Source organism: Anser anser (assembly GCF_964211835.1).
Source record: "Anser anser genome assembly, chromosome: 1".
Taxonomy (NCBI): Eukaryota; Metazoa; Chordata; class Aves; order Anseriformes; family Anatidae; genus Anser; species Anser anser.
The window spans coordinates 195,333,394-195,356,342 of NC_139720.1; the positions used below are offsets into that span (position 1 = coordinate 195,333,394).

A 22,949-nucleotide genomic window follows, 5' to 3' on the forward strand; every position below is an offset into this window, starting at 1 on the left:
TAAGAAATACTTAGATTCTTAGTTCTTTCAATCACACTTCGAAACAGTTTGACATAAATCTTGAATATGCCTCATTTTTTAAAGAATTCTGCAAATACATTGCTAATAGTTCTTTACCAATGTTTTTCAAAGTCAGAAGAGATGTATGCCTGCTATTTTAGAGGACCATTGAAAATCCAAATGCATTCTGAATGCAGTTAAACTTAACCACTCACCCTGGAAAAGACAGAATAAGCCACATTATAGTGAGACCAATTACTTTGGTAGAACTCCAGGATGCACAGCCTTTGGTGTTCACACTCCCAAGTTTCTGCTGGTGAGGCAGCACGAGGGAGCGATAATGCCAGTCCTGGGCTGGGCTGGGTCTCAGGTGCCTGCTGGCCTCACCAGCACCATGCAGCCCTGGTCACACCTGAGGTGAACACAGAATTGTGGTAAAAGCAGGAGCCTGAAGCAGGAGTATCTCCGCACAAAGTCATCACAGAATCACAGAATATCCCGAGTTGGAAGGGACCTACAAGGGTCATTGAGTCCAACTCCTGGCTCCTAGATATCCCAGTATCTCTGTGTTCATCGACATACTTATCCACAAACCATAACATTTTCCAAAGATAGCAAGTTTATTACACCTTAAACGGAACTTAGTCCTCAAAGTCTAACACATGTACCACCACTTTTAAAAAATCTTTGCTACTCTTCCCTCCCTCCCTCCCTCCCTCCCTCCCTTCCTTCCTTCCTTCCTTCTTTTTGATTGTGAGGCAGCCGCAGCCTACGTGGATCGTGGAACCCCAAGTGTGGAGCTTAGGTGGAGACAAAAAGCACCAAAACCACGATTCTCCATCTTTGGTGAATCAGCAGCAGATTGCAAATATATGAGAAATAAAATGAAAAGCAAAGATGATAGTACCTCAGTTGTAGAGATCAGATATGACAACATATGCAGTGGCTGATAGTTCTTCTATTTTTTAATCTTACTTTTATTTTAGGTTATGGAGAGAGAGAGATCAAACCATCGTGCTGTGGGGAACAGAGACAAGCCATCTTGTGGCAGAGTGGATGCTGGCATAGCCAGGACAGGGACAGACATTTGCACCAAGGGCAGGAGGGGGCTCTTCCTGGAGGCACCTCTTGGTTTTTCCATCATCTGCGGTGCAGACGGAGTGTCATTAGAAGTGGGAGTCATTAAAAAAACCTCCATGGAAAACACCACCGAGTTCTCCAGATGATTTTTACGAGTGGGAGAGATGTGGGTGAAGACGACGAGGGCAGGGTTAAATCTTTCTGGATGGGGTTCATCAGCGTGAACTGGAGACTTGGCGGAGCTGTGGCAGAGATCGGGGAACGACTCAAACCCAAGTCTTTAGGGTAACTTTGTTGTACCAGGAGGAAGGCAGGGCTTGGGCACTCCCGCTGCACAGGCACGAAAGCCCACAAGCCTCCCGCCTCACGACGAGCCCTGCCCCGCCTGGGGGCGGCTCCTCGGCGGGCACAAAGCTGGGCCCGGCCTCCAGCAGGCTGGGCCAGGCCAGGCCAGGACCGGCAGGCAGCGCCCCGGAGCTCCTTCCCTCACGGCGGGCACGGGGCTGCGGGGCAGCGCCGCGCCATGGAGGCTGCCGGGGCTGGAGCCGAGGCCGAAGCCGGGGCTGAGGCGCCCCAAGAGGCCGCCGCTGCCCCTCGGCGCCGGCTGCTGGCGCTGCTCGGGGCCAAGCTGTGCACATGGTGAGTCGGCGGCCGCCGGCCTCCACGTGGAGCCGGGCTGCTCGCCGAGCCGCTCGGCCCCCTCGGTAACGGGGGAAGGCTGCGGGTCTTCGGGGGCGAGCCTGGGGGGGGGGAGCGGGGAGCAGGGAGCGGGAGCGGAGCCCCGCTGAGGGAAGCCCGAGGGGGAGCGATGTGCTGCAGCTCCCGGCGCTGGGAGCGGCGTGGCGCGGGTCCGGGATGCGCTGGGGTTGTTGGGTTGGTTTTGGTAGGTCTCGTTTAGTGTTATGTCTTCCTCTTCAGCCTCTTTTTATCGGCGTTGTGGCAAAGGGGGGTGGGGAAGGCAGGTAATAGAACGAAATACCCGAGAGAACAAAATACCTGAGAGTGCGGAGTCCACAAAGACCAAGGTCCCTCATCCCTTGAATCAGCTTGGGACAGAGCCCCAGGAAGGTGTGTCACCTCCCCTGGCAGCACTGGTAAAGCACAGAAAATGTGGGGGGAGAAGCCCACCGGGCCGTGCAGGTGCCGCACGCCTTCGTGTGCTGGCCAAGGGCTGCCTTCAGCGAGCACAGACTGCCTCCTCCTGCACCCAGCCCGCGAGAACTACCCCTTGCCCACAGATCTGGCCTTCATCTGGAGGGGATCTCTGTTTAAAAGCCTTTTTAGGGCTCCAGGTGAGTCTCTGTGAAGCCCTGCATCAGGTACCCTCAGCTGACAAACAGGAGGTGCTGGCTGTCCTGCCAGCATCACGCTGAACACCTGAAAGACACAGGGCTGTGTGCGGTCAGGTACAGACCTATTCCAGAGGGTAAAACCCATCTTTCTGTTCTTGGTTACAAGTTTTTCATCTTCCAGTTGCTCCTGTATGCTAGGAATGCCCCAAAAGGCAGGATAGGACTGGAATGAGCTGCTCAGTAACCTCACCTGTGCTAGTAGTTTTGCCAAAATGTTGCCAAAGGGCTGTACTGAGTCTGTTGTTGGTACTTGAAAGAAAATAAGTAGCTCTCTCTGACTTCTTCAAGGTCTTCTCTGTGTTACTGAATTGAATTTTTTTTTTTCCAGGTGGTTGGAGGCTCAGCCACCTGAGATTTCTTAGAAGCCTGAGTATACGGAGGTTTAATACTTGTATGTAATAAATGAGTTGGACTGTTTGTTTTGTTGTTGTGGGTTTTTTTTTTTTTAAGCTAAAATACATGGGGGAAAAAACATAGAAAGCATACTTTCTGGTTCTTAAAGCAAAACATTTTTTTTTTCCTCCAGTTCCTTACCTCTCCAGTTCCGTACCTTTTACGAATTAAATTGACCTTGATTTCAAAATAGAGCATTGAAATACTGAAAAGTTTAATTGGAGAAAAACTTTTTCTCTCCTGAACTATCTACTCATCATATTGGAATATGGCTTCAGTCTGAACCTGCATTTTCGTGTGCAGTGTGAGATTCTTCAAATGAAAGTCTGTCTCCTTTTTGTTTTTCTTGTTCAGGAAGGGGTCAGTAGTAGTTAAAGCTGAAATGTGAGTAAGCTGTCTACATAAGGTGTTGCCAAGTGTTACCTGTTACTGTTTAACTGCTGGCATAAATAAATCTTAATTACTGAAAGGAAAGCAGTATTTGTTTTAGTGGCGAAAAAATCAGATTAAAATTATAGGGTTTATTAAAATAGCCAATGAAACTGTTAACAGTGGGCCTAACAGATTTTGACTTCCTCAGATACAGACTCTGAATGTATTTTAGTATCCTGGGATATTTTTCTCTGCGTTTCACATGGAGCCACAGAAAGCCACTCTGGCTTTCTCATGATGTTGAGAGCTGCACACTGAATAGGCTTGGTCAGCACTGGCCTCCTACAGACCTCTGTGGGAAATCATCATATGTTCTGCAAATCCGAGAAGGGCTCAGAGCTGCTTACAGGTATAGTCAGATAAGATACACTGTCTAAAGGGAGAGGAGAAGTAATTACTGAGTAGCCAATTACCAAGCAGTAAAAAAAAACCAGAACACCCTCCTCAAAAAAATACAACAACAAAACAAAAATGCTACCAAAAAAATAAGCTATAAAGCTAAAAGGCCATTTCAGACCACTTACCTTGCGTCACCAGAGTCCCAAGTGGTTTAGTCCTTACCAATGCATTTAAAAACAAACAAAAAAAGAAGAGAGGACCAATTTCTGGCATGGAAAAGTTAATATATTTTAAGAAAAGGTGAATTATTAATAAGAATCACAGTAATCGATAGTCATGTCAATACTAGAATGAAGGGAAGCACATCTCAAGCATTTTTCCCATGAGAAATTGTCTTGCAAAATGAAACCCCTAGGATTTAGTTTACTCTCAAATTTTTGCAGAGGAACACTTTGTGGAAAGGTTTTTTTATTTGTTGCTGGCATTTGGTGAGCACTGAACTCCTAAAACTCAAGTAAAGCACTTGAGCACGCGTTTAACACGAGTAACCTTACTGTGTCAAACCGCTGCCTCGCTGCCACGTCACGCTGCAGGCACCTTGTGGCCGTCCCACTTGGAAGAAGTTCACTTTGGCACCTGGATAGATGGAGTGAGGAGAAAGTGCTGCTGCTTCCCAGCAGGTGTGCGCCTCGTCGTGGCGTGGGGCATCCATGCAAGAGGCTCATGCTGTATGCATGGCTGAGAAAGCTGCCAGAAATGCAGCGTTAGGGGGTTCTCAGGACGTTTTTTGAGGACGGACTTCTACCGTCAGTGATCAGCCTCTGTATTTGCCTCATTTGATCTCAGTGTTTTGAATCTGTTCAGAGAGGGGAAAGACAAATCCCTGAGTTAAAAAGGACAAAAATAAAGGCGGCAGGGTGAGGCTGACTGCCTGCCTTATCAGAAGCCCCCAGCACTGCAGAAGCGAGCGCTGTAGGAGTGCCTGGGCACACATTAACAAAATAGCAATGCTTGCTGGTGCAGTAACCACCAAGCAAACAGTCCTGCAGATTCTGGCCCTGGTTCTCTTCCCACCTGCAAAAATACAGAGAGAGAATTCCCTAGGTACTTGAAACTGGAGAAACTTAGTTATTATGAAAGCTGAGGATCAGTTCCACTGAGACAACCAGATCATCCTTGATTTTGAGAAATGAAGCTGATTTTGGAGCTGATTAATGCTTAGCAAATTTGAACGACAGCAGATTTTCTCTCAGCCTCTCACCAGAGCTTGGTCAGTACCCAGCTGGCCAAAACACCGTGCAGGTAGAGTCCAGGCTTCTTCTGTAAAGAGAGTGTGATAGTTTAGGTGAAGCAAAGCTGCCTCTTGCATAGCTTGGGAGGATGTTTAAAAACCTGCTCCACAGAAACCCATATTAAACAGGCCAGCTGCCTGCGGGGTGGTGTTGCCTGTGCTGCTGAAACCCCATTTTCCCTTACTCTCGTTCACCACCTTAGTTCTTCCTTGATATTTCAGTGGCTCTTCTCTCCTCTTACCAACTACGAGAGGAGCCAGAGTTCACAGGGCTGGCAAAGGGAGAGCCGGGAGCCGTGCTCGTGTCTGCTGGAGAGAAGAGGTAGTCTCAGCTCTGAAATTCTTAATTAAGAAATCTTCTTAATGGCACCTGATGGCCTGAGTTCTTCGGGTGTACGTAAAGAGACATTTCTGCATCGGTCTGAAGGATTAGCTGGAATGTGTGCAGTCTTTGCTAATTTGTTCACCAGATGGTACTTGCTAGAATGAAAAGAAAGCCAGTATGACAAAAATGGGATAGCTCCAAAGCTTTTTTTTTTTTTCCGACAACCACTCCTTCTGCTTTATGTGCATTTTACAGCAGTATTCACAGTTAATGCTGTGCCACAAAGTAGCCGTGATGAATTTCTATCTGAAACATGGTTTCCCTTGCTTACTTCAGCCTTCCAAATGCTGGAAACGGGAATGTTTGTTCTTTCATGGGCCGGAAAGAGGCGTTCGCACCAGGCTGGATAGGATCTGAAAGGTTGCCACAAGATCCATGAATATTTGCAGTGTGGATGTGCACTGTTGCTAGGATGTTCAAGGCAAGCTGTAGCAAAACATGGGCCTCGTGTCTCTTGGAAGTGCAGCCCTGCTGGACTTCAGAGATTTGCTGTCTCATCAGAATGGATTTGGAGACGGCAGTGTGTTTAGCAGCATTTTTAAAGGTGGATGGGCCTTGGTGTCAGGCTGGGCTGAAAATGAAATGCAGGCGGCTGAATTTGACTCCGTGCAAAGATGATGTGTTCATTCCAAGAGAAGGGATCGATTGCATGGTTTGAGTTGGCGTTAGCACCCCAGAACACACCCTTCCTATGGATGCCATTAGCAGACGGATTGCACACCGTGGCTGGGTCATCTGGTAATTACTGCGTTGGAGTCACACGCGTTGGAAAAACAACCAGTGTCCGTCCTGTGGTGTGTCTGGCACGCGGGAGTGACTTGGAAATTATCAGTGGAGAGCTGTGGGCACAGGATAGGTGCAAAATCCTAGTGGGGATGCTCTTTCCTTGCTCAATTACTCTGTAGCAACAAATGAATCAGTCGTGCAGGCAGTTAAATTGTCATCGGTAGTCTTCAGAGTAAACAAATTAAATGTGAGCTTGTGCAGACCCACGCAGGCAGGGCAGCATCGAGCCAACCTTGCTGGACAGCATCAGTGAGAAGGCAGGCGGGGACCAGGGTGGCACGACTGCATAGCTCCAGTGGCAGGAAAGCCAGCCCCACCACAGGATACACAGCGATCTTTGCGTGCCTTTATTCACCTGGGAACATCTGGAATAGCCCAAGGCCACTTCATATTAAGCGAAGAATCGCTGCTAGAAGAGCATGAGGTCTCTCACGATGAGAACAGATCCTCTGGTTGGGCTGAGCCTGCCTGGCTGAGCTGCGTGCAGATCCTTGCAAATGTTTTGCAGTTTCCATTACTGCTGGGTCGGGCTGGCCTCACCTGTTTTTACTGGCTGTCCTGAGGTTGGATGAGGTCTGTGTAGACAGAGCACCGCTTGCTGCTGAAATGGAGGAACACTGATAGGCAGTGAAAAAAGAATTGCCAATCTAAAAAACGCCTTTTTCCCTGTACAATAACCAAACATCCTCAAAACCAGTTTGAACATTTGGTTCTAAGCTTACTGTGTTGTCTCTTATATTTACAGGCATATTCTGAAAACCGTCCTCCTGGGCCAGATGCTCTCCTTGTTTATCTGTGGGACTGCTGTTACAAGCCAGTACCTAGCGGAACAATACCAAGTGAATACTCCCATGTTGCAAAGTTTCATCAACTATGTTTTGCTTCTTCTAGTTTATACAACAATACTGGCATTTAGGACTGGTATGTGAAATATGGGACGGGAGATTATGCTGCTTTTGTTTTTCTTTCTCTTCTACATTTTCCTTTCAGATTTTGAAACTAAAGAACTTACTCAATATTTGTCCTCTTTTTTTAAAGATCCTGCTGAAATTCCTGCCTTATAATAACACATGGGAATGAATTTTGTAGGTTAAATGTGCAGTTAATTAGATTTCACTTCATATCTGCTTAAAATTGTTTCTTTGGTTTTAAGTCCTGTGTTATATTAGGAGAAAGGCTTTTTTTTTTATGTTTTTTTTTTTTTTTTTAACCAGAGGCTATTTAATATTGTTCCTATATTATTAATTTACTCTTTAAGCATTCCTAATTTTTTTTTTCTTTTCACATGGAATGATTTCTGTGCTTTTCACTATTTGTATTGTTTTTTCCCAGGCCACATTTTGCTGTTGTTGTACCTTTCTTAAGCAGGGGCAATCCAAACTGAACACCTCAGTATTACTTAGGCTTCTAAAAAGCACGTTTCCTTCCTTTCCATGCAAGGAAGCACGTTGATTGCTGCTTTCTTCTAAACAGGCGATGACAGTCTTCTTAAAATTTTGAAGCAGAGGTGGTGGAAGTACCTGTTTTTGGGACTGGCTGATGTCGAAGCCAATTACACGATTGTGAAAGCCTACCAATACACGACCCTCACAAGCGTGCAGGTAAGGACCAGTCTCTATTTGGACTGCTGCTTTGATTACAGTTTTGGTCTTGTTTCTGAAATGAGATTCACAGGACAGATAGGGAAGCTATTTAAGCCTGAAAAAGCTTTTCAATATCTATTTTCTCTGCAGTACAAAGAAGAGCATCCTGCCTCATGAATAACATTTCCAGGAAGCTGGGAAAATTGGCTGGTATTACCCAGTGCCAGCTCTTGAGTTGAACTCTAATTATTTTGATAGAAAGCACTTCTGAGAGTTTGCTGACAGCCACTCAGGTGTTTTTTTTTTTTGTTTTGTTTTGTTTTTGTTTTCATGGGACAGAATAAAGATTTAGGACTGGATAACCCTGACTCAGCTCGGGTTCTTGCTGATGGGAGCGAAGTGGATCTCCTACCTAGTCCTAGAAGCAGTGGGAGGCTTTGTGCGATGTAATCCCACATGTGAGGACATACTGGAAGTTAGCTGGTGTTTCTGACCGTGCAGCAACGCGTTCAGATGTGGCACTTCAGACCCCTCTCTGCGAGAGATGGGAGGGAAGTGTGCTGGGCACCCAAAATGCCAGTTAACAGTAACGTCCCTTGCAGTGCCAGTGCTCGGTGCTGCATCACTGCACCAGGACACGTCTCCTGTCCTGAAACAGCAGGAGGACCAAGGGTGCAGTTTTTCTTACCCTGCATGGACATCAGCTGCTTCTGCTGGGACAAGGAGGGGACAGCGCGGCAGCAAGAGCAGAGGGCGATGGAGCTGTGCCAGCCTATGGCTGCTGTTACCGATGGTGGATCTGTGGCTTGGATCATGGCCCCGTTTACCTGAATAAAGGCATAAGGTGTGATACAGAATTAGCTGTTCAGTGAAAAAGAGTATTTAGGTATCAGTTTGACAGAGTAAAAGTAAGTGTTCAAAGTAACAAGGGTTAATATTTAAAAGATTTACCTGTAAAGCAATAAACTCCCGTGGTCTGGGCTCCTTTTAGAGAGCTGCAGTAACTTTTTCTTGCACTGCTAAAAGAGCAGTAATGTTCCTTATGGGTTATTATTGTCACATTTCCACTGTGTAATTAAGTGTTATGGCTCATTGAGCCTTTAATTTACTTACAAATAATGCCTCAGAAATTAGTCTAAAGAATGACATGTTTCAGTCTCAAGACTAAGCTAAGCTGATAATTGAGACACTGTTTGATCATGTACTTTACTGCTGGAAGAGACAGGACTTTGATCCAAATTCTCAGCAGTAATAAAGCTGTTCCCATGACTTCTTTCATGGAAATTAAGAAAGAATAGGTACAGTGGGTCATCGAGTTCAATTGCCAGATTCAAGCATTTGCTGAACCTTTTTTGCTTGTGATAATCTCCAGACTGATGCTTCAAGTGCCAGTTCAGCAACTGTGAATTTGCTGCAACTGTCAGTTGCAGCCAGGTTTCTTGTACATTTTCTGGAGTTCTCAGGTTCTCAGCACTGTCAGAAACGAGATTCAGGACAAGAAAAGCCACTGATTTGCTCCAGTACAAGGCTTTGGCTATCTGTCAGCAGCAAGCAGTTCAGCCGTTACATTAGAATCTGTGGTTCAGAGCTTCTGGCCTTAGTAGCGGCTGTAAATGGATGCCCAGGGAGTGAAAGAGCAAAGCAGGAGTATGTGAAACCTTCCCGAATACAGTGAGATCACTGTGAAAATGCTGGCGGGCTGGAGCTTCAGCTCAGCCCAGTGGTTTTCTTCAAAGATAAGTTTCCGCTCAGCAAGGAACTTCCATGTATTTTCACGCAAACACAGGGAAAGAAAAAAGGTTTTCTTTAGTTATCAAAAGCTAGCATTGCAAGGAGGGGTTTGGGAGATTTTTACAGAGATAACATCAGGATGGCAGCTCTCTGCTCTGTAAATACAGAGAAAGACTTTGGTCTCAGCCGCAACTCCTTTTGTAGGGCTGTGGCTGAGACTTCCTCAGTGCTGGTGTGCTCCTGGCTGGAGGCAGGACCTGACTGTGCTGTTGTTTGACCACATATTTCTCAGCAAAAAGCAAGCAGTGCAGCTGTGGCTTCGTGTTTTCAGCACGTTATGAGGCACGATTAGCATTTTCTCCGTTGATAATTCAGGTGGGGAAATTTTGTAGGCAGAATAGCTTGTGCAAGAGTCTGAACCTCAACAGGAGAAACTGCGGGGTGAGCCCCTGGGGCTCAGCTGGAGGCTGCCCTTTGGAAGGCATGTGGGGAAGTGAGCAGCGGGAGCTAGTGAGCTTTAGTGCTCTCAAAGCTGTCTGGAGCTGGCAGTTACAACAAACCAGCAACCTCCAGCGATCTGTGATAATTGATTAACCGCATATTAAAACGCCTTTTAATAATTTACTCACCCTACCTTTAAAACCTTCTTATAAACAGTGTGGCCAAAGCCTGGCTTGAGGCAAAACACTTGTAAATCAAATCAACAGGTTATCTTCCCCCCGCCCCGTGTAAAGATACAGGCTAGGATTGAGGAAGATGAGAGTTTGCTGAGACTCTACTGGCAATAGTAATCAGAACCGCGGTACTGCCGTAAGTGTCATGAAGCTGGAATAAATAAACTTCATTCTTTTAATTGGTTCCATTGACACAATTCATTGCGATGTTGCATCTGCTTTGCACTTCTTTGATCTTGATCCTGTACAGAAGAGAGCATTTTCCACCAAAGAGCTTAGTAACGTAGTAGATGAAGGGAAGTCAAGACCCAGTAGTTGGAAATCAGATTTTTTTTGGCTGTAATTGGGGGTAATTGTCCCCTGCAACAGATTACCAGCGTGTGTTCTTCATCATTTGGTGCCTGCATGTCCTGGCTGCTAGTCCACTAACCAGGATGCTGTAGCTCTACAGCATGTTATTGGTCTGGATGCAGCAATTCCCCATCTGGTGTTACTGAAAGAGGACATTATCTACTACTTCCTTACATCCTAATTAAGTATTTTTTTTTACTGAAGGTTTTTTTCTTCCGCTCTTTCTGTTTGGGTTGAAAAACTGCTTGGAGGTTAGAATGCTGCATGGTAACAACTCAATAAATGGGGAAACGAAAGCTTACTTATTAACAGAAGAGGTGTCTACTATGAGGCGGGTAAACATTTTGCTCCTTTATTTTTGTAATATTTCTTCATGTCCATGATTACAACTTCACACCAGAGATCTTTGGTCAAGACTCAGTGCTTTCAAATACAGTTCTGTATTCAGGACAGAACTGCTTCGGACCAGAGGTGAAAAAACAGAGTTATGAGAGCTAAATCATACATGTTGCTGAAACAGATAAATCGACACTTCTTGATACTTGTTAAAACGGCCAAATTCGGAGGAAGTCTTAGAAGTTTTTGTTGTTTTGGTGGTTTTTTTTTTTTGAACCCAGACAAAAGGTGAGGTAGAGAAAAAGGCTGATAAATAGATAGAAACTCACAGCACAATACTTTTTTGATAGAACAAAGTTGTATTGAAATACACGGTGTCATGTGTTATGACTTGTGTGCTTCTAATGTCTGATAATACAGCCTGGGCAAGTACCTGTGCTTTTACACAGACTTCCGAAGCTGAACAAGCTGGAGACAATCCAAGAAACAAAGACAAATAAATGGAAGGATTAGAGAGAACCATTAGGATTTAATCTGTAACATCCCCCTTAATGCTGTGCTGGTAAGGCTTTAATATTTGTAGTTACAAATGTAAAAACAGACTTAAGAAAGTTTGGTTGTAATCCTTGTGGGTGATGGCTGAACTAACAGAAGTAGAAGACCGTGGTGGTGGGTAGAAGCTGGCAGAAGTTGGACAGGAACATCACAGAAGGACTGGGGGCTCTTACCTTGATTTGTAATGCTTCTGCCACAGTCCTAGAGACCTGAACCTAACACTTTGTATTGACTTCAGGAGGCCAGGTTTTAAGGGTTGACATTTAAGAGTAATTTGTGAGCAGTCTTTGGAAGGCTGACTATCTGGTCTGCAATAGCCTGGTCCCTTCTATATGGTACTCAGAAAATCCACCTCTTTTTTCCCTAGACAAATTTGGAAACAAAATCTATTTTGTCGAATTAAATATTGAACCAATTATGATTAGCTCAGTGTTCTTGGTATTATTTGGTTATTATAGAACATTAAGTCCGTTTTATGCTGCTACCTATTTTTCTGCGTTAAGTGGTTAGCTAATTTTTGATTTTTATTTTTTTCCCCATAACGTGGGTGAGGCTTACAGCAAGGTAAAGATACGAAAGATTTGAGGAACACACAGGGAGGGGGTCATGAAGGAAGGAAAGAGAAGTCAGTGTCAGTGTTTGTCATGGAGTGCAGACATCCTTGAACTTTGGCTGTTAAATCTGCTCAGCGCAACGTCTGCAAACACATCGGAAGTGCTTCTGAACTCCAGCTGCCTTGTGTGTCTTTGCTGCCATGGCACGGATAAATTCCAGTTACCTGCTTCTGGCTGAGGTGGGCTGAAAAAACACTGGTGGATTGTACATGACTTTGAGAAGCTGGAAGATTGTGAAGATGGCTTGGAAAACCTCTTCTTCCCATCCTGTTTTCCTTCCACCAATTTAGCACATGGCTCCCAGCACGTGTACCAATGCTTTTTCAGTAGGATCCACTTGAAGAAAAAAAAAGTAACCTAACTGCAGGGTCCGATTTTTGCCTTACTCACTTTGCTGTAAAATCAGATCAGCTGTATCCGTTAGCAGGCCCAGATTGGTGTGGGTGAACCACCTCCTTGTATTGGTGTCACGGGAAGCAGCGTGGTTTCAGTGCAATGTCCTAGCATTAATTTGTGAAGCTGCTAAGATTGATGAGATCCATCACTGGAAGAGTTTCTAGGTCAGTGAGAGAGGGGACAGTGCTTCCTCTCCCCCTCCCCAAGACCCCTTTGCTCTCAATGTACTTTTCATGTTAAAATGTTGGTCAGACCCCTCCTGCATTTAAACGAATCCACGTTTGTTGTTTTTTTTTTTTGTGTGTGGTTTTCAGTAACATCTGGTGATGCTGGAAGATAAAATCCTGAACGTTTGCTTTCAGGATAGTGAAATCCAGATTTGGGATAGGCTTCTAGTGAAACTCATTTCTCTGTGCTCACAGCTACTGGATTGTTTCGGGATCCCTGTGCTGATGGCTTTGTCCTGGTTCATTCTCCGTGCAAGATACCGACTGATCCATTTTATCGCAGTTGCCGTCTGCTTGCTGGGTGTAGGAACAATGGTGGGTGCAGACATTTTGGCAGGGAGGCAAGACAGTGAAGGTAAGGAATTGCTTATCACGTGGGGGAAAAGTGGGGTCACGGTTTCCATGATTGTCCAACTTGCAAAGGAGAAAGAGAGGCACATGCAGGGGGAAAGGATGTAGTTTTATTTTAAGAAAAGGAGAAGACACTGCTATTTGTATTTCTTCTTCAAGAAGATAGTGGCTGAGGAGACGTTGGTTTTATAGAGAGCTGAGAAATTTTGTTTGCTTGTGGTTTTGGATTATTTCTTCCACCTTAAAAGGGAAACACTCATGTTAAGCTTAAATTTTGCTGCTGTTTATGAAACCTGATGAAAGGCCTTATTCTTGAAAGCTTGTTCATTTTACTTGTGATATGGTCTGATAAAAGATGCTTCGTACTTTTCTCGTGGGCAGTTTTCTCTGAGCACAAATAGCAAACCAGAAGCTACCTACCAACAGGCTCACTTCTCTGGTTGTCTTTGACAGACCCAGCAGAAATAGTCCCTGTGTCCCCAAGGTCCCCAGCCTGGAAAGTGCTGTCCTATGGCATGAGAGCGAGAGGAGCCAGGAGGAAGGATGCCCAGAATCCCAGTGATCTTACCTTGAATAAGAATTGAGAATTTCCAGAGCCAGAGGGTGTGAGGCAAGGCAAATTTCAGCGGGACAGGAAAGTAGCATTGCCATCATCAGGCAGTGTAAAGCTAAGCCTGTTGGGGTCACAGCTGTAGGTAAGGCAGAAAGACAAACTGAGGTTTAGCTGTGATGCTGTGTGCTACAAACCTCTTGGCCCTAAGGGAGAAAAATCCTCTTTCCCTTACACTTTAGACCTGTTGTGCACAACTCACTGACCTGCATGTCCTTACTATTGCTTACCCTCATATTCCAGACATATCTGCAGTGATTGCCAGCTGGCTCAGGGAAGGAAATTTTAAATCAATTCAAGGATTTAAACAACAGCAATTGCCTCGCTGTTCAGCTGATGCATAACGGCATTTGCTTGATGACCGATTGTATTACAGGGAGTCCCATTTGCCCAGTATACACATAGCACAGCGTGACACCTGATACCACCTGTCTGCAGCGCCCACTTAAGATCTGTCGTAAGCTTGAAGCTCAGTCCAGGTCCTGCTGAAATCAATAGATGGATTTTTGCCTTATGGCAAAAGGCGGGATGGTGTTGAGAAAAGGCAGAGAGCATCTCTGACCTGGACTTTGCAGTTCCGACAGCGCCTAACGTCAGCAGAAGCAGACCTGGACCTACACAGCAGCTTGGGCAGGATGTGATTTAAATGCCAAGTTCAGCTCCTTCCAGACTGTGCAGGGGGATGCGAGCAGTTAGCCAGCAACTCGCCTGCACACAGATGCTTCCTTCCCCCCTACCCTGAAAAGCGCAAGGAAAATAGAAATGCTAGAGATAAATTTGCTTGTCTATTTAAGGAAAGTTTTTTAAAACAAAAGTGTTTGCAGCATTACCCTTATTGTGGATTAATATTTCTGTACAGGAAGTGACGTGGTGATTGGAGATGTCTTAGTTCTTCTGGGTGCTTCTTTGTATGCCATATCTAATGTGAGTGAGGAATACATTGTGAAAAATCTGAGCAGAGTGGAGTTTCTAGGAATGGTGGGCTTGTTTGGGACTATTATCAGCGGTCTACAGCTGTAAGGATCTAATATTTATTTTAAAACTAATTAAGAATATTCTGCAGATGATTGCTTGTCTTCAATGAAATTTTGTTGTTGTTAATTCTTTGTTGCCTCTGCATTTGGGCTATCTTGGAGTCCTTCTATTTGAATTGTATTTTTGTTGCTGATCAGCATCCATTTTATATCCTTTTAGTTTGCGCTGCTCTTATTACAGCAATTGTAAAGCTCAAATCCTACAGTTGAATACAAGTGATACCTGGCTTTATTTTCGATTTTGTTGACCTTCATGAGGACATGCAGTACGCTGAGGACTGCTTGCGGGAATGTGTTTCTAATGGCTTTTCTCAGTGGATAGTTTTAGGAGATAATCATTAGCAGGAGGTCTTCCATATTAAACTTCAGTTTCAAATGAAGCCATGTATACTTTTACAAATAACCACCTCAGAGGAACAGACCACATACACTTAAGCCTATCTAATGAATTTTATGTTCCTCATTTCTCATCATTAGAGTTAATAATTTCCTCAAATTATATTTCACATAAAAAATGAATCTGAAGGATGAAAAGGCCTGGGAAGAAGGCATAAGAATTCAATAAAAGTGCTCTTGACTTTCAGGCACTTTAATTTTCAAGTCTTTCCTCATGCTTGTTAGAGGTTGGAGTTAGTGCCATTCAATAACATTTCAAACAAAAATTAAGGGATTACAAATCAAAATGTTTCTTGTATATTCTGTTAATTAAATTCTCTATTTGAATACAATATAATCTGTGTTTTTTTTTTCTTTTTTTTTATTATATCTTTTCTCTAACTCTAGAGCCATTGTGGAACATAGGGATATAATGAGAATTCAATGGAACTGGAAAATTGGTATGTGTATGGCAAAATGATGTGCATTTTTACAGAACACTGGAAAAATGATGATCATTTAGACTTGAAATGCTGGGGTTTTCATTTCCTTTCTCTAGTTATTAAGTAACATTCATATTGTTGCACATTTATTTTCTGCAAACTTTGCAGTTCAACAAAGGCATAGGGAGTGCAGGGTCAAACATTAGAACTTTGAGCTCAGATTTTGCATTTTACGTATAGCATGAAACCATTTTTCAAAATAAATTGCAAAAATCAACCCCCTTTAATCACAAACGTGTTTGGTGTTGGAACACTGCAAGAATATTTTTCTCTCGTCCTTCCTAGATGAAATACTGGGAAAATGGGATCTGTGACACATTTAGATCTCAGAACTATACGTTATTAAGAAATATGGATCTAAATTTCTTCAGTCAGCTGTCATGTTAGCTAGGAAAGAACAATCTTGTATAGACAGTCATTTCTACAGTTCAGGGTAGTTTTGGAAGAGAAGTATTTTTGCTGTGTTTTTCTTAAATTTACATTTCCGTATCTTTTCGGAGACCTTATCCTGAAAGATGAACATACATAGTTTTGACACGTCTGAAGAGTATCAGTGTTCTTTAAACTCCTTATTCCACCCCTTAGGAGTCAATTGTCATCTTATTTTTCAGCGTTACTGTTCGCAGCGTTTGCCCTGTGTATGTTTGGGCTGTACAGCTTCATGCCAGTAGTGATTAAAGTTACAAGTGCGACCTCGGTCAACTTGGGCATTCTGACTGCGGACCTCTACAGCCTTTTCTTTGGACTTTTCCTGTTTTACTACAAAGTAAGTGACTTCTTTCTCTCACTATAGCTTACAGTAAGTTTTTCTCCAGAATTATAGATAGAGCACTTGAAGAGCACCTGAACAATTGTTTGCGCTTGTGAATTTCTACAGCTTGTACGAGTTGTCATTGACAGATGTCAGTCAGGACTCATAGTTAATTACCTCATGGCGCACCATTAGGCAGTTAATGATTTTTTAAAACAATTTTACACTTCGTGGAATACATTAGTTGAGAGATAGTAAATAATTTCCTGAGGTAAATGGTGGAGTTCTTGCTGTACTTTAGATTTGGTTCATCTCTCTGAGCGTCCAAAGGGAGGATTTGAATCTAACCGTCCTGAAAGAGTAGCAGTTTAGTGTGATTGACAGAAATCGTAGTTTTCTTTTAGAAATTTCATGTGTTCAGTACAACAAATGTCTCAGGAGAAGACTTGAACTCTCTCAGTACTGCTGCTTAGTAGTGACTAAAAGAACTAAAAAAGCGCAGATAAATATGTTCCTTATGCTTTCCAAAAGGCAATTACTTTTACTGCTCCCTAAAATACTTTTTGTAGTGCCTATTCAAGCTAAATGACAGTGCTAAAACGTTTCATCCCACCTTATGCTTTCCATCCAGAATCACTTGTGAGAACGTAGCTCGTTACAGCAACTGGAGAAGTCAACTTAGTTGCTCAGTGACTGAAGGGGCTCAGTGAGAAGCCTGTGAACTTTGCTTGAGACACTTAATTTGTGTTATTCCACATGGTTACTTTCTCTTCAGCATTCTAGAGAGTCAGAAGCTTTTATGTTAGACTTGTTTCTGATGATGAAGGCCAATTTATTTTGTGGTAGAGAGGTCTGGTAATGGTGGGACGCAATGACAGCTAGATTTTCATTTTCAGAAGACTCCTGGCTCATCTTTCGTCCTTGTTTGGGTTCCAAAATTTGCTCCAAATTGCTAAAAACGACAAAGCATCCATTAAAAATGAATGTAGGAGATGAACTGTACTTACATGTTAAAAATATCCTTTCTAAGTCCCTTCCAAACATGTATTTCAGCACTAGATAGCTTAATTGAAGAAGTGATTATCACAGAGTCACGGAGTGGCTGAGGTTGGAAGGGACCTCTGGGGATCATCTAGCCCAACCCCCTGCTCAAGCAGGGTCACCTAAAGCACGTAGCCAGGATGGCATCCAGGAGGGTTTTGAATATCTTCAGAGAAGGAGACTCCACAACCTCTCTAGGCAACCTGTTACAGTGCTCCGTCACCCTCACAGCTCTCTCAGACTTTCCTCGTATGAGAGATGCTTCAGTCCCCTAGTCATTTCTGTGCCTCTGTACTGGACTCTTTGACATGTCCATGTCCGCCTTGTACTGGGGAGCCCAGAGCTGGATGCAGTACTTGAGGTGTGGCCTCCCCAGGGCTGAGCAGAGCGGGAGGATCACCTCCCTTGACCTACTGGCAACACTATTCCGAATGCACCCCAGGATCCCGTTGGCCTTCTTGGCCACAAGGGTGCATTGCTGCCTCCCGGTCAGCATGCTGCCCACCAGGACCCCCAGGCCCCTCTGTGCAGAGCTGCTCACCAGTAGGTCAGCCCCCAGCCTGTACTGGTGCTTGGGGTTATTCCTCCCTGGGTGAAGGGCCCTTCTCTTTGTTGAACTTCATGAGGTTCCTCTTCACCCAACCCTCCAGCTTGTCCGGTCTCTGAATGGCAGCACAGCCCTCTGGGCTATCAGCCACTCTTCCCAGTTTTGTGTCATCAGCAACCTGGCTGAGGGTGCACTCTGACCCTTCATCCATGCCACTCATGATGAAGTTGAACAAGACCGGACCCAGTACTGACCCCTGGGGACACCTCTGACTAGACTGCACCTTATACATTATAAATCTATATTCATAATAGAAAAGAGGAAGAAGTAAGCAAGAGCTTTGGAAGGGACATAGTAAACTTGTAGGAATTTTAGCTTATTCGGGGAAGAGGTTTTCCTGGGAACAGATTTTTCCATTATTAGCTACGGGGTGGCAAAAAGGAAAAATGAATTAGAGAAGACTCTGGGGATGTAGCGTGAGAGAATTTCAAGTACATGTTAACATGAAATTGCATCTGTGGTTAGAAACAACAAAATACCCAAAAAAGGGAGTAAAAGAATGCCACATCTTCTGTTGTCAGAGCGTCTGAGATAGTTTAGGAACCAAGCAATGATGGAGGCTGATTTTGGCAGGGCTTTTAACATAACGCTTCACAGCAGAAAGTTCAAGTTAGTTTTTTTTTCCCCTGTGGGACAAAGGCACCAGGCAGGGCACCTCATGGGTTAGAAAACATGCTGGACACAGAAATCTACAAATAAAAATGTAATGAATCAAACTATTCAATAAAGAAAGATTTTCCCCATTACCAGATGATATTTCACAGTGAACCACTCAAGCCTGGACTGGGCTGCGGGCTTGAATGAGGCATGGAGAGCTCTGAGCTCCTGGCGTCTGAGCCTGCCATGAAACAGAAGCTGCAGAAAAGTATAGTGGCTATAGCAGAGACTGAGCCCAGGAATTTGAGTTTTTGACTTGAGCACAGTGTTTTGGTGACACTGTCAACTTTTCAGCCCAACTAAATCCATTTAATGTGGAATGTGAATTTTGCATCTCTCTTTTTAAGAGAGAAGCTCTTTTTTTTCCTTTTACTCCACTGCTAATCTTGTCTATGCTTGTTCCTAATGAGCTCATTATATACAGATATCTGCAATCCCTCAAGAGATATTAAAGAAGGTCTCCAAGCGTTTCTGTTGTATAAACTCCTCTGGGAAGAGTATACTGCAAATACAGACACTAGATGGAGTTGCACTCCTCCAGTAACACCTCAACTACACTTCAGGCTTGGTATTGAATAAAGGGATATAAGCTGCACAGAGTAAAATCAGAATCCTCTCAGAGATACGTTAATTCTGAGCAGCCTCAGGGTTCAGCATCAGGTATCAGAAGGCCAGGGTGCTTCAGCCTGCTTTTCCTTTTGCACAGTGCCTTCTGAAGGTCTCCAGTCCAAGTGATTACCAGCTAGGAATTGCAGTGCCTTAATTGTGGATGCCTCAGGTGGTTTTGGATCAGAGTCCAGTGCCATTCCAGCTCCATTCACTTCATCCAGCTCAGCTGCTTGACAAACCAGAACATAGTTTTCGAAGGAATCTAAAGAAGCTAAGGAGATTTGGATATATTTTGGAATTTCTCAGGCTGTGTTGAGAATTCAGACTGTCACCCCACAGTCTGGGTAAAGATACTGCTTCCAGTGGCGTGACAGTAAGATGTAAGATGCACTATGTCTGTCATCCTACTTCTTAATCTGTGGTTTGGCAAAGACAATACAGAAGATTTTACCAAACTTGCTGAGAAAGTGTTCTTGGCTGTGCATAACTTGAGCACTTTGTGCTATTGAATTTGATGTTATGAAGTAAGCATTTATTTTTCTTTCAAGGTGGATGGATCTTGGCAATTGTTAGACTTTCAACAGTCAAGTTGATAGTGATCCAAATGCCTGATGTTCCTCAGCAGTTCATATCCTCACCTCACACCACTGACTGCTCATTTCCAGTAGGGAGCAGAGATGCCCGCCCTGTAAAAGGCACCACGGTCTCCATCTCTTCAAGAACTTGCTGGGTGTAGGGAACAAACCAGTTTGGACCAGTGATAACAGTTATTTGGCCCTGCAGTTGGTTAACAGTTGTGCAGAGAACCAATTGCTCTGGTGACTTGCAGTAGGAGGGAGAGATCCATCTCTTGCCAGGACGTGAAATATTTGTCTGTGTTGAAAAAATACTCTCTGAGGGGAACAGTGTTTCAGCATTCACGTGTGAACAACTGTCCTTAGGTGTCACCACATTTGTTCTATTAGGATTCCTATATATATATTTTTTGCCCAACAGTTTTAAGGTGGAGTTGCAGAGAAAAACAGCAGCTTGAATCTACCAGTGAATAGAGCTGCTCATGTTTGTTTTCCAGACCTGAATGCAGAGTGTGGTGGTAATCCTTATTAAAATATTTTTAACAGGGAGGGTGGCTTTTGCCTTCTTAAAACAAGGCTGCATTTGCGTGTTTCTGCATCAGACAAGACTTAACGCGCTTTTTTCCTCTGCTAGTTTTCAGGTCTTTATATCCTGTCCTTCGTCATCATCATGGTGGGCTTCATCTTGTATTGCTCCACTCCGACTCAGACTGCAGAGCCCACTGCCATGCCGCAGCCACGCAGCACCGGCTTGGACAACGCTGGGCTGAAGCTTGAGGAGAACGACAACCAAACGCCGGTTGTAACCGTGCAGTTCACAAGAGACGAATCTGTGGTGGTCAGCACTGATTAAAAAAATGGCAGCGTTTCAACACAGAGCTTTTATTTTACTGCCAAAGTTTCCTTCAAATATTAATCTGGAGAACTGTTCTACTGCCAAGGCGCATGTCATGCTGCGCTGGTTTTAATGCACCGGATAGACTTTTTAAGGCCAGATCTTCAATCAGTGAAACTGTATTGATTTACCCTTGCAGAAAATCTGGCCCTATGAAGAAGACAGAGTAATATTTATGTGGAGTCTCTGGGAAGTGAGAGACTGTTATTTTTAAATACTTAATTAACTTAACAGCAAATGCTTGGGGGAAAAAGCCAAAGAATGTTCTCAGGTTGCTAACTGGAGCAAATATACTTTGTATTGCATTAGGGACCTAAATCTGCAAGATGCTGTTGGGGGGCTTCATGGTTCCCACTCCTCAGTGCCGGGTGCCCTCACATAGCATCTTGCAAAAGCCACTCTGCTTTTCATGGGATCTAGCGCTGCGAGCCGTGTTATGTGCACACACCTTCCACGTGCGGATGGACTTCGTTTATCTGCTGAAGGCTTTTGCTTCTGACATTCCAGCCAAACGTTTGTCTCTTCATAGTCCTGCATTCTTTGTTGCAGCTGGGGTTGCTGCAGAGAACAAGTATTTTATTTTTTAATTTTGCTTATACAGGCAGTTTGAGCCTGTGTTTTTATAATCCCTTCTTTTTCTCTCAGTAGCCTGCTCTTTGGTGCATTCCCACTAGGTGGAGGAGACAGACAGTCCTCTATCCTGTAAGAACTGATTTTACTTTTTTTTCTGGATGAAACAGCAAGTGTTTGAACTGAAGTTCACTTCTCAGTGAAGTTCTCCGTGAAATGGGACATATTTCTGCAGAACGATTTGAATAAAATTTGCATTTCTAAAAAATTTTTGAGGTCTTAGGCAATCCTCATTGCAACGATAATGACATAATCTCCCAAAGGTTAAGTGCTTTCAGTAGATTCATTTGCAGTTTTACTCCCCCTCTTCATATTTACAATAAAATGATTAAAATTCATGAAGCTGCAGTTTTCACATCAGTAAAACCATATGGGGATCTTTTTTGTACACATCTTCACAGTTCAGGCGTATGAAGTAACAATGAATAAAGTTTTCAGCAGCTGAAGAGTTGGCTCTTGGTTTGTTTATTTTTTTAAGCTCAGATTTTTTTTTTATTGCTCAAAATTATATTAGTTGATTTTACTGACCAAATGATTCTTTTAATGACTGAACGTCATACCATAACGACTAAACGTGACATTTCCTGAAGATACTGGTGATCAAATGAGAAAGACTTGTTTGTATGCTTCTGGTATAGTTTATTCAAGTAAAATGATTCAGCAAAAATCTTACCTGATTTATTTAGCAATATCAAACAAACTTTCAGCAGACAGTAAAACAACGGACATCATCTTTTCACTACGTAGTTCATGCACAGAAGGGTAAAGAGGTGCTGATGAAAAGCATTTGGGCCCCTTTATCTTTTGCTTTACAATTTGGGTTAGATTTGGACTCCAGATTAAGACACCTAAACTGAGGCACCTATAGACATCTGTACATCAAAAGCTGAACAGGGAGCTGGAAACCATTTGGGGTAGGGAAGTCTGACGGCAGCAGATGCCTAACAAGAGGCCACCTGGATGAAGTTGTAGTTCTCCATACCTAATTTTAGATGCCTGCAACCTGGAGCTAAATCCCACCCACTGTTACCTGTGTTGTTAGTTAACTATGTGCAGTTACAAAACAAATGACAAGCAAATCTATAGATCTGTAGGTGAATGCTCCAGAACTCTGCAGCTTTTGTCGCAGAGTGGGATTTAGTTCCTAAACGTAGCAAGCTATGTAGTTTGTGTAATAGAGTTGCTGGGGTCCTGTCTAATCTGAATCTGTGGGGCATGATTCAGTTGCCAAAGGGTGTCAACAGAGACACCCTGTGGAGCCTGTGGCATCTGTTGGGGCTGGCAAGATAGGACCCAGGCTCTAGAGGAGACCTCTGGCCTGGAGCAGCAGGTGGAGGCCGGGTGAGATGACCTAGGATCTCCAAAATGGCACTGCAGCCTGTGGTTGAGCCACTGGATGCTTCCCTGATGGCTGTGCTGTACCGTAGGCGATTACTTCAGATGTTTAACATTTACACAGCTAAAGCTGGGTTTGACGAATCCCAGGTGAAGCCCGTGGCCCGACCTGCAGCATTTTCTTTCTGTGGTCGCTGGGTGGCATTTCAGCATCTCCGTGGGCTTTGCTAAAGCAGCTGCATGTATCCGGGCTTTGGTGTGCCTCCGCATTCCTTTTGCAGTGTGGCATGAAAATATGGTCTCATTTTATGCACCGCAAGAAAAATAGCAGAGCCCTTTGCAGCGGCTCTGAATCATGAGGCAGCAGCTGCAGTTATAAGGCAGGTGTGATTGCAAGTGCCCCCAGTCAGAGGCTGGCAACAGTGTGCTAAAGCGTGCTGACCTTGGCAGG

General features: G+C 44.0%; 1 protein-coding gene across 2 annotated transcripts; it reads left to right on the forward strand.

The window, feature by feature from the left end:
- Nucleotides 1-1,151: 1,151 nt before the first annotated feature.
- SLC35F2 (solute carrier family 35 member F2) lies at nucleotides 1,152-21,609 on the forward strand. Of its 2 annotated transcripts, XM_083823938.1 has the most exons (9): nucleotides 1,570-1,719; nucleotides 2,761-2,823; nucleotides 6,804-6,979; nucleotides 7,532-7,659; nucleotides 12,721-12,880; nucleotides 14,346-14,502; nucleotides 15,304-15,356; nucleotides 16,010-16,164; nucleotides 20,273-21,609. In XM_083823938.1, exons 3-9 carry the CDS (start codon nucleotides 6,835-6,837, stop codon nucleotides 20,489-20,491), a joined length of 1,017 nt encoding a protein of 338 aa, XP_083680064.1. In that variant the 5' UTR covers nucleotides 1,570-1,719; nucleotides 2,761-2,823; nucleotides 6,804-6,834; the 3' UTR covers nucleotides 20,492-21,609. The 2 variants fall into 2 exon arrangements, with proteins under 2 accessions (XP_083680063.1, XP_083680064.1); XM_083823937.1 differs by lacking the exon at nucleotides 2,761-2,823 and having other exon boundaries at nucleotides 1,152-1,719.
- Nucleotides 21,610-22,949: the final 1,340 nt, after the last annotated feature.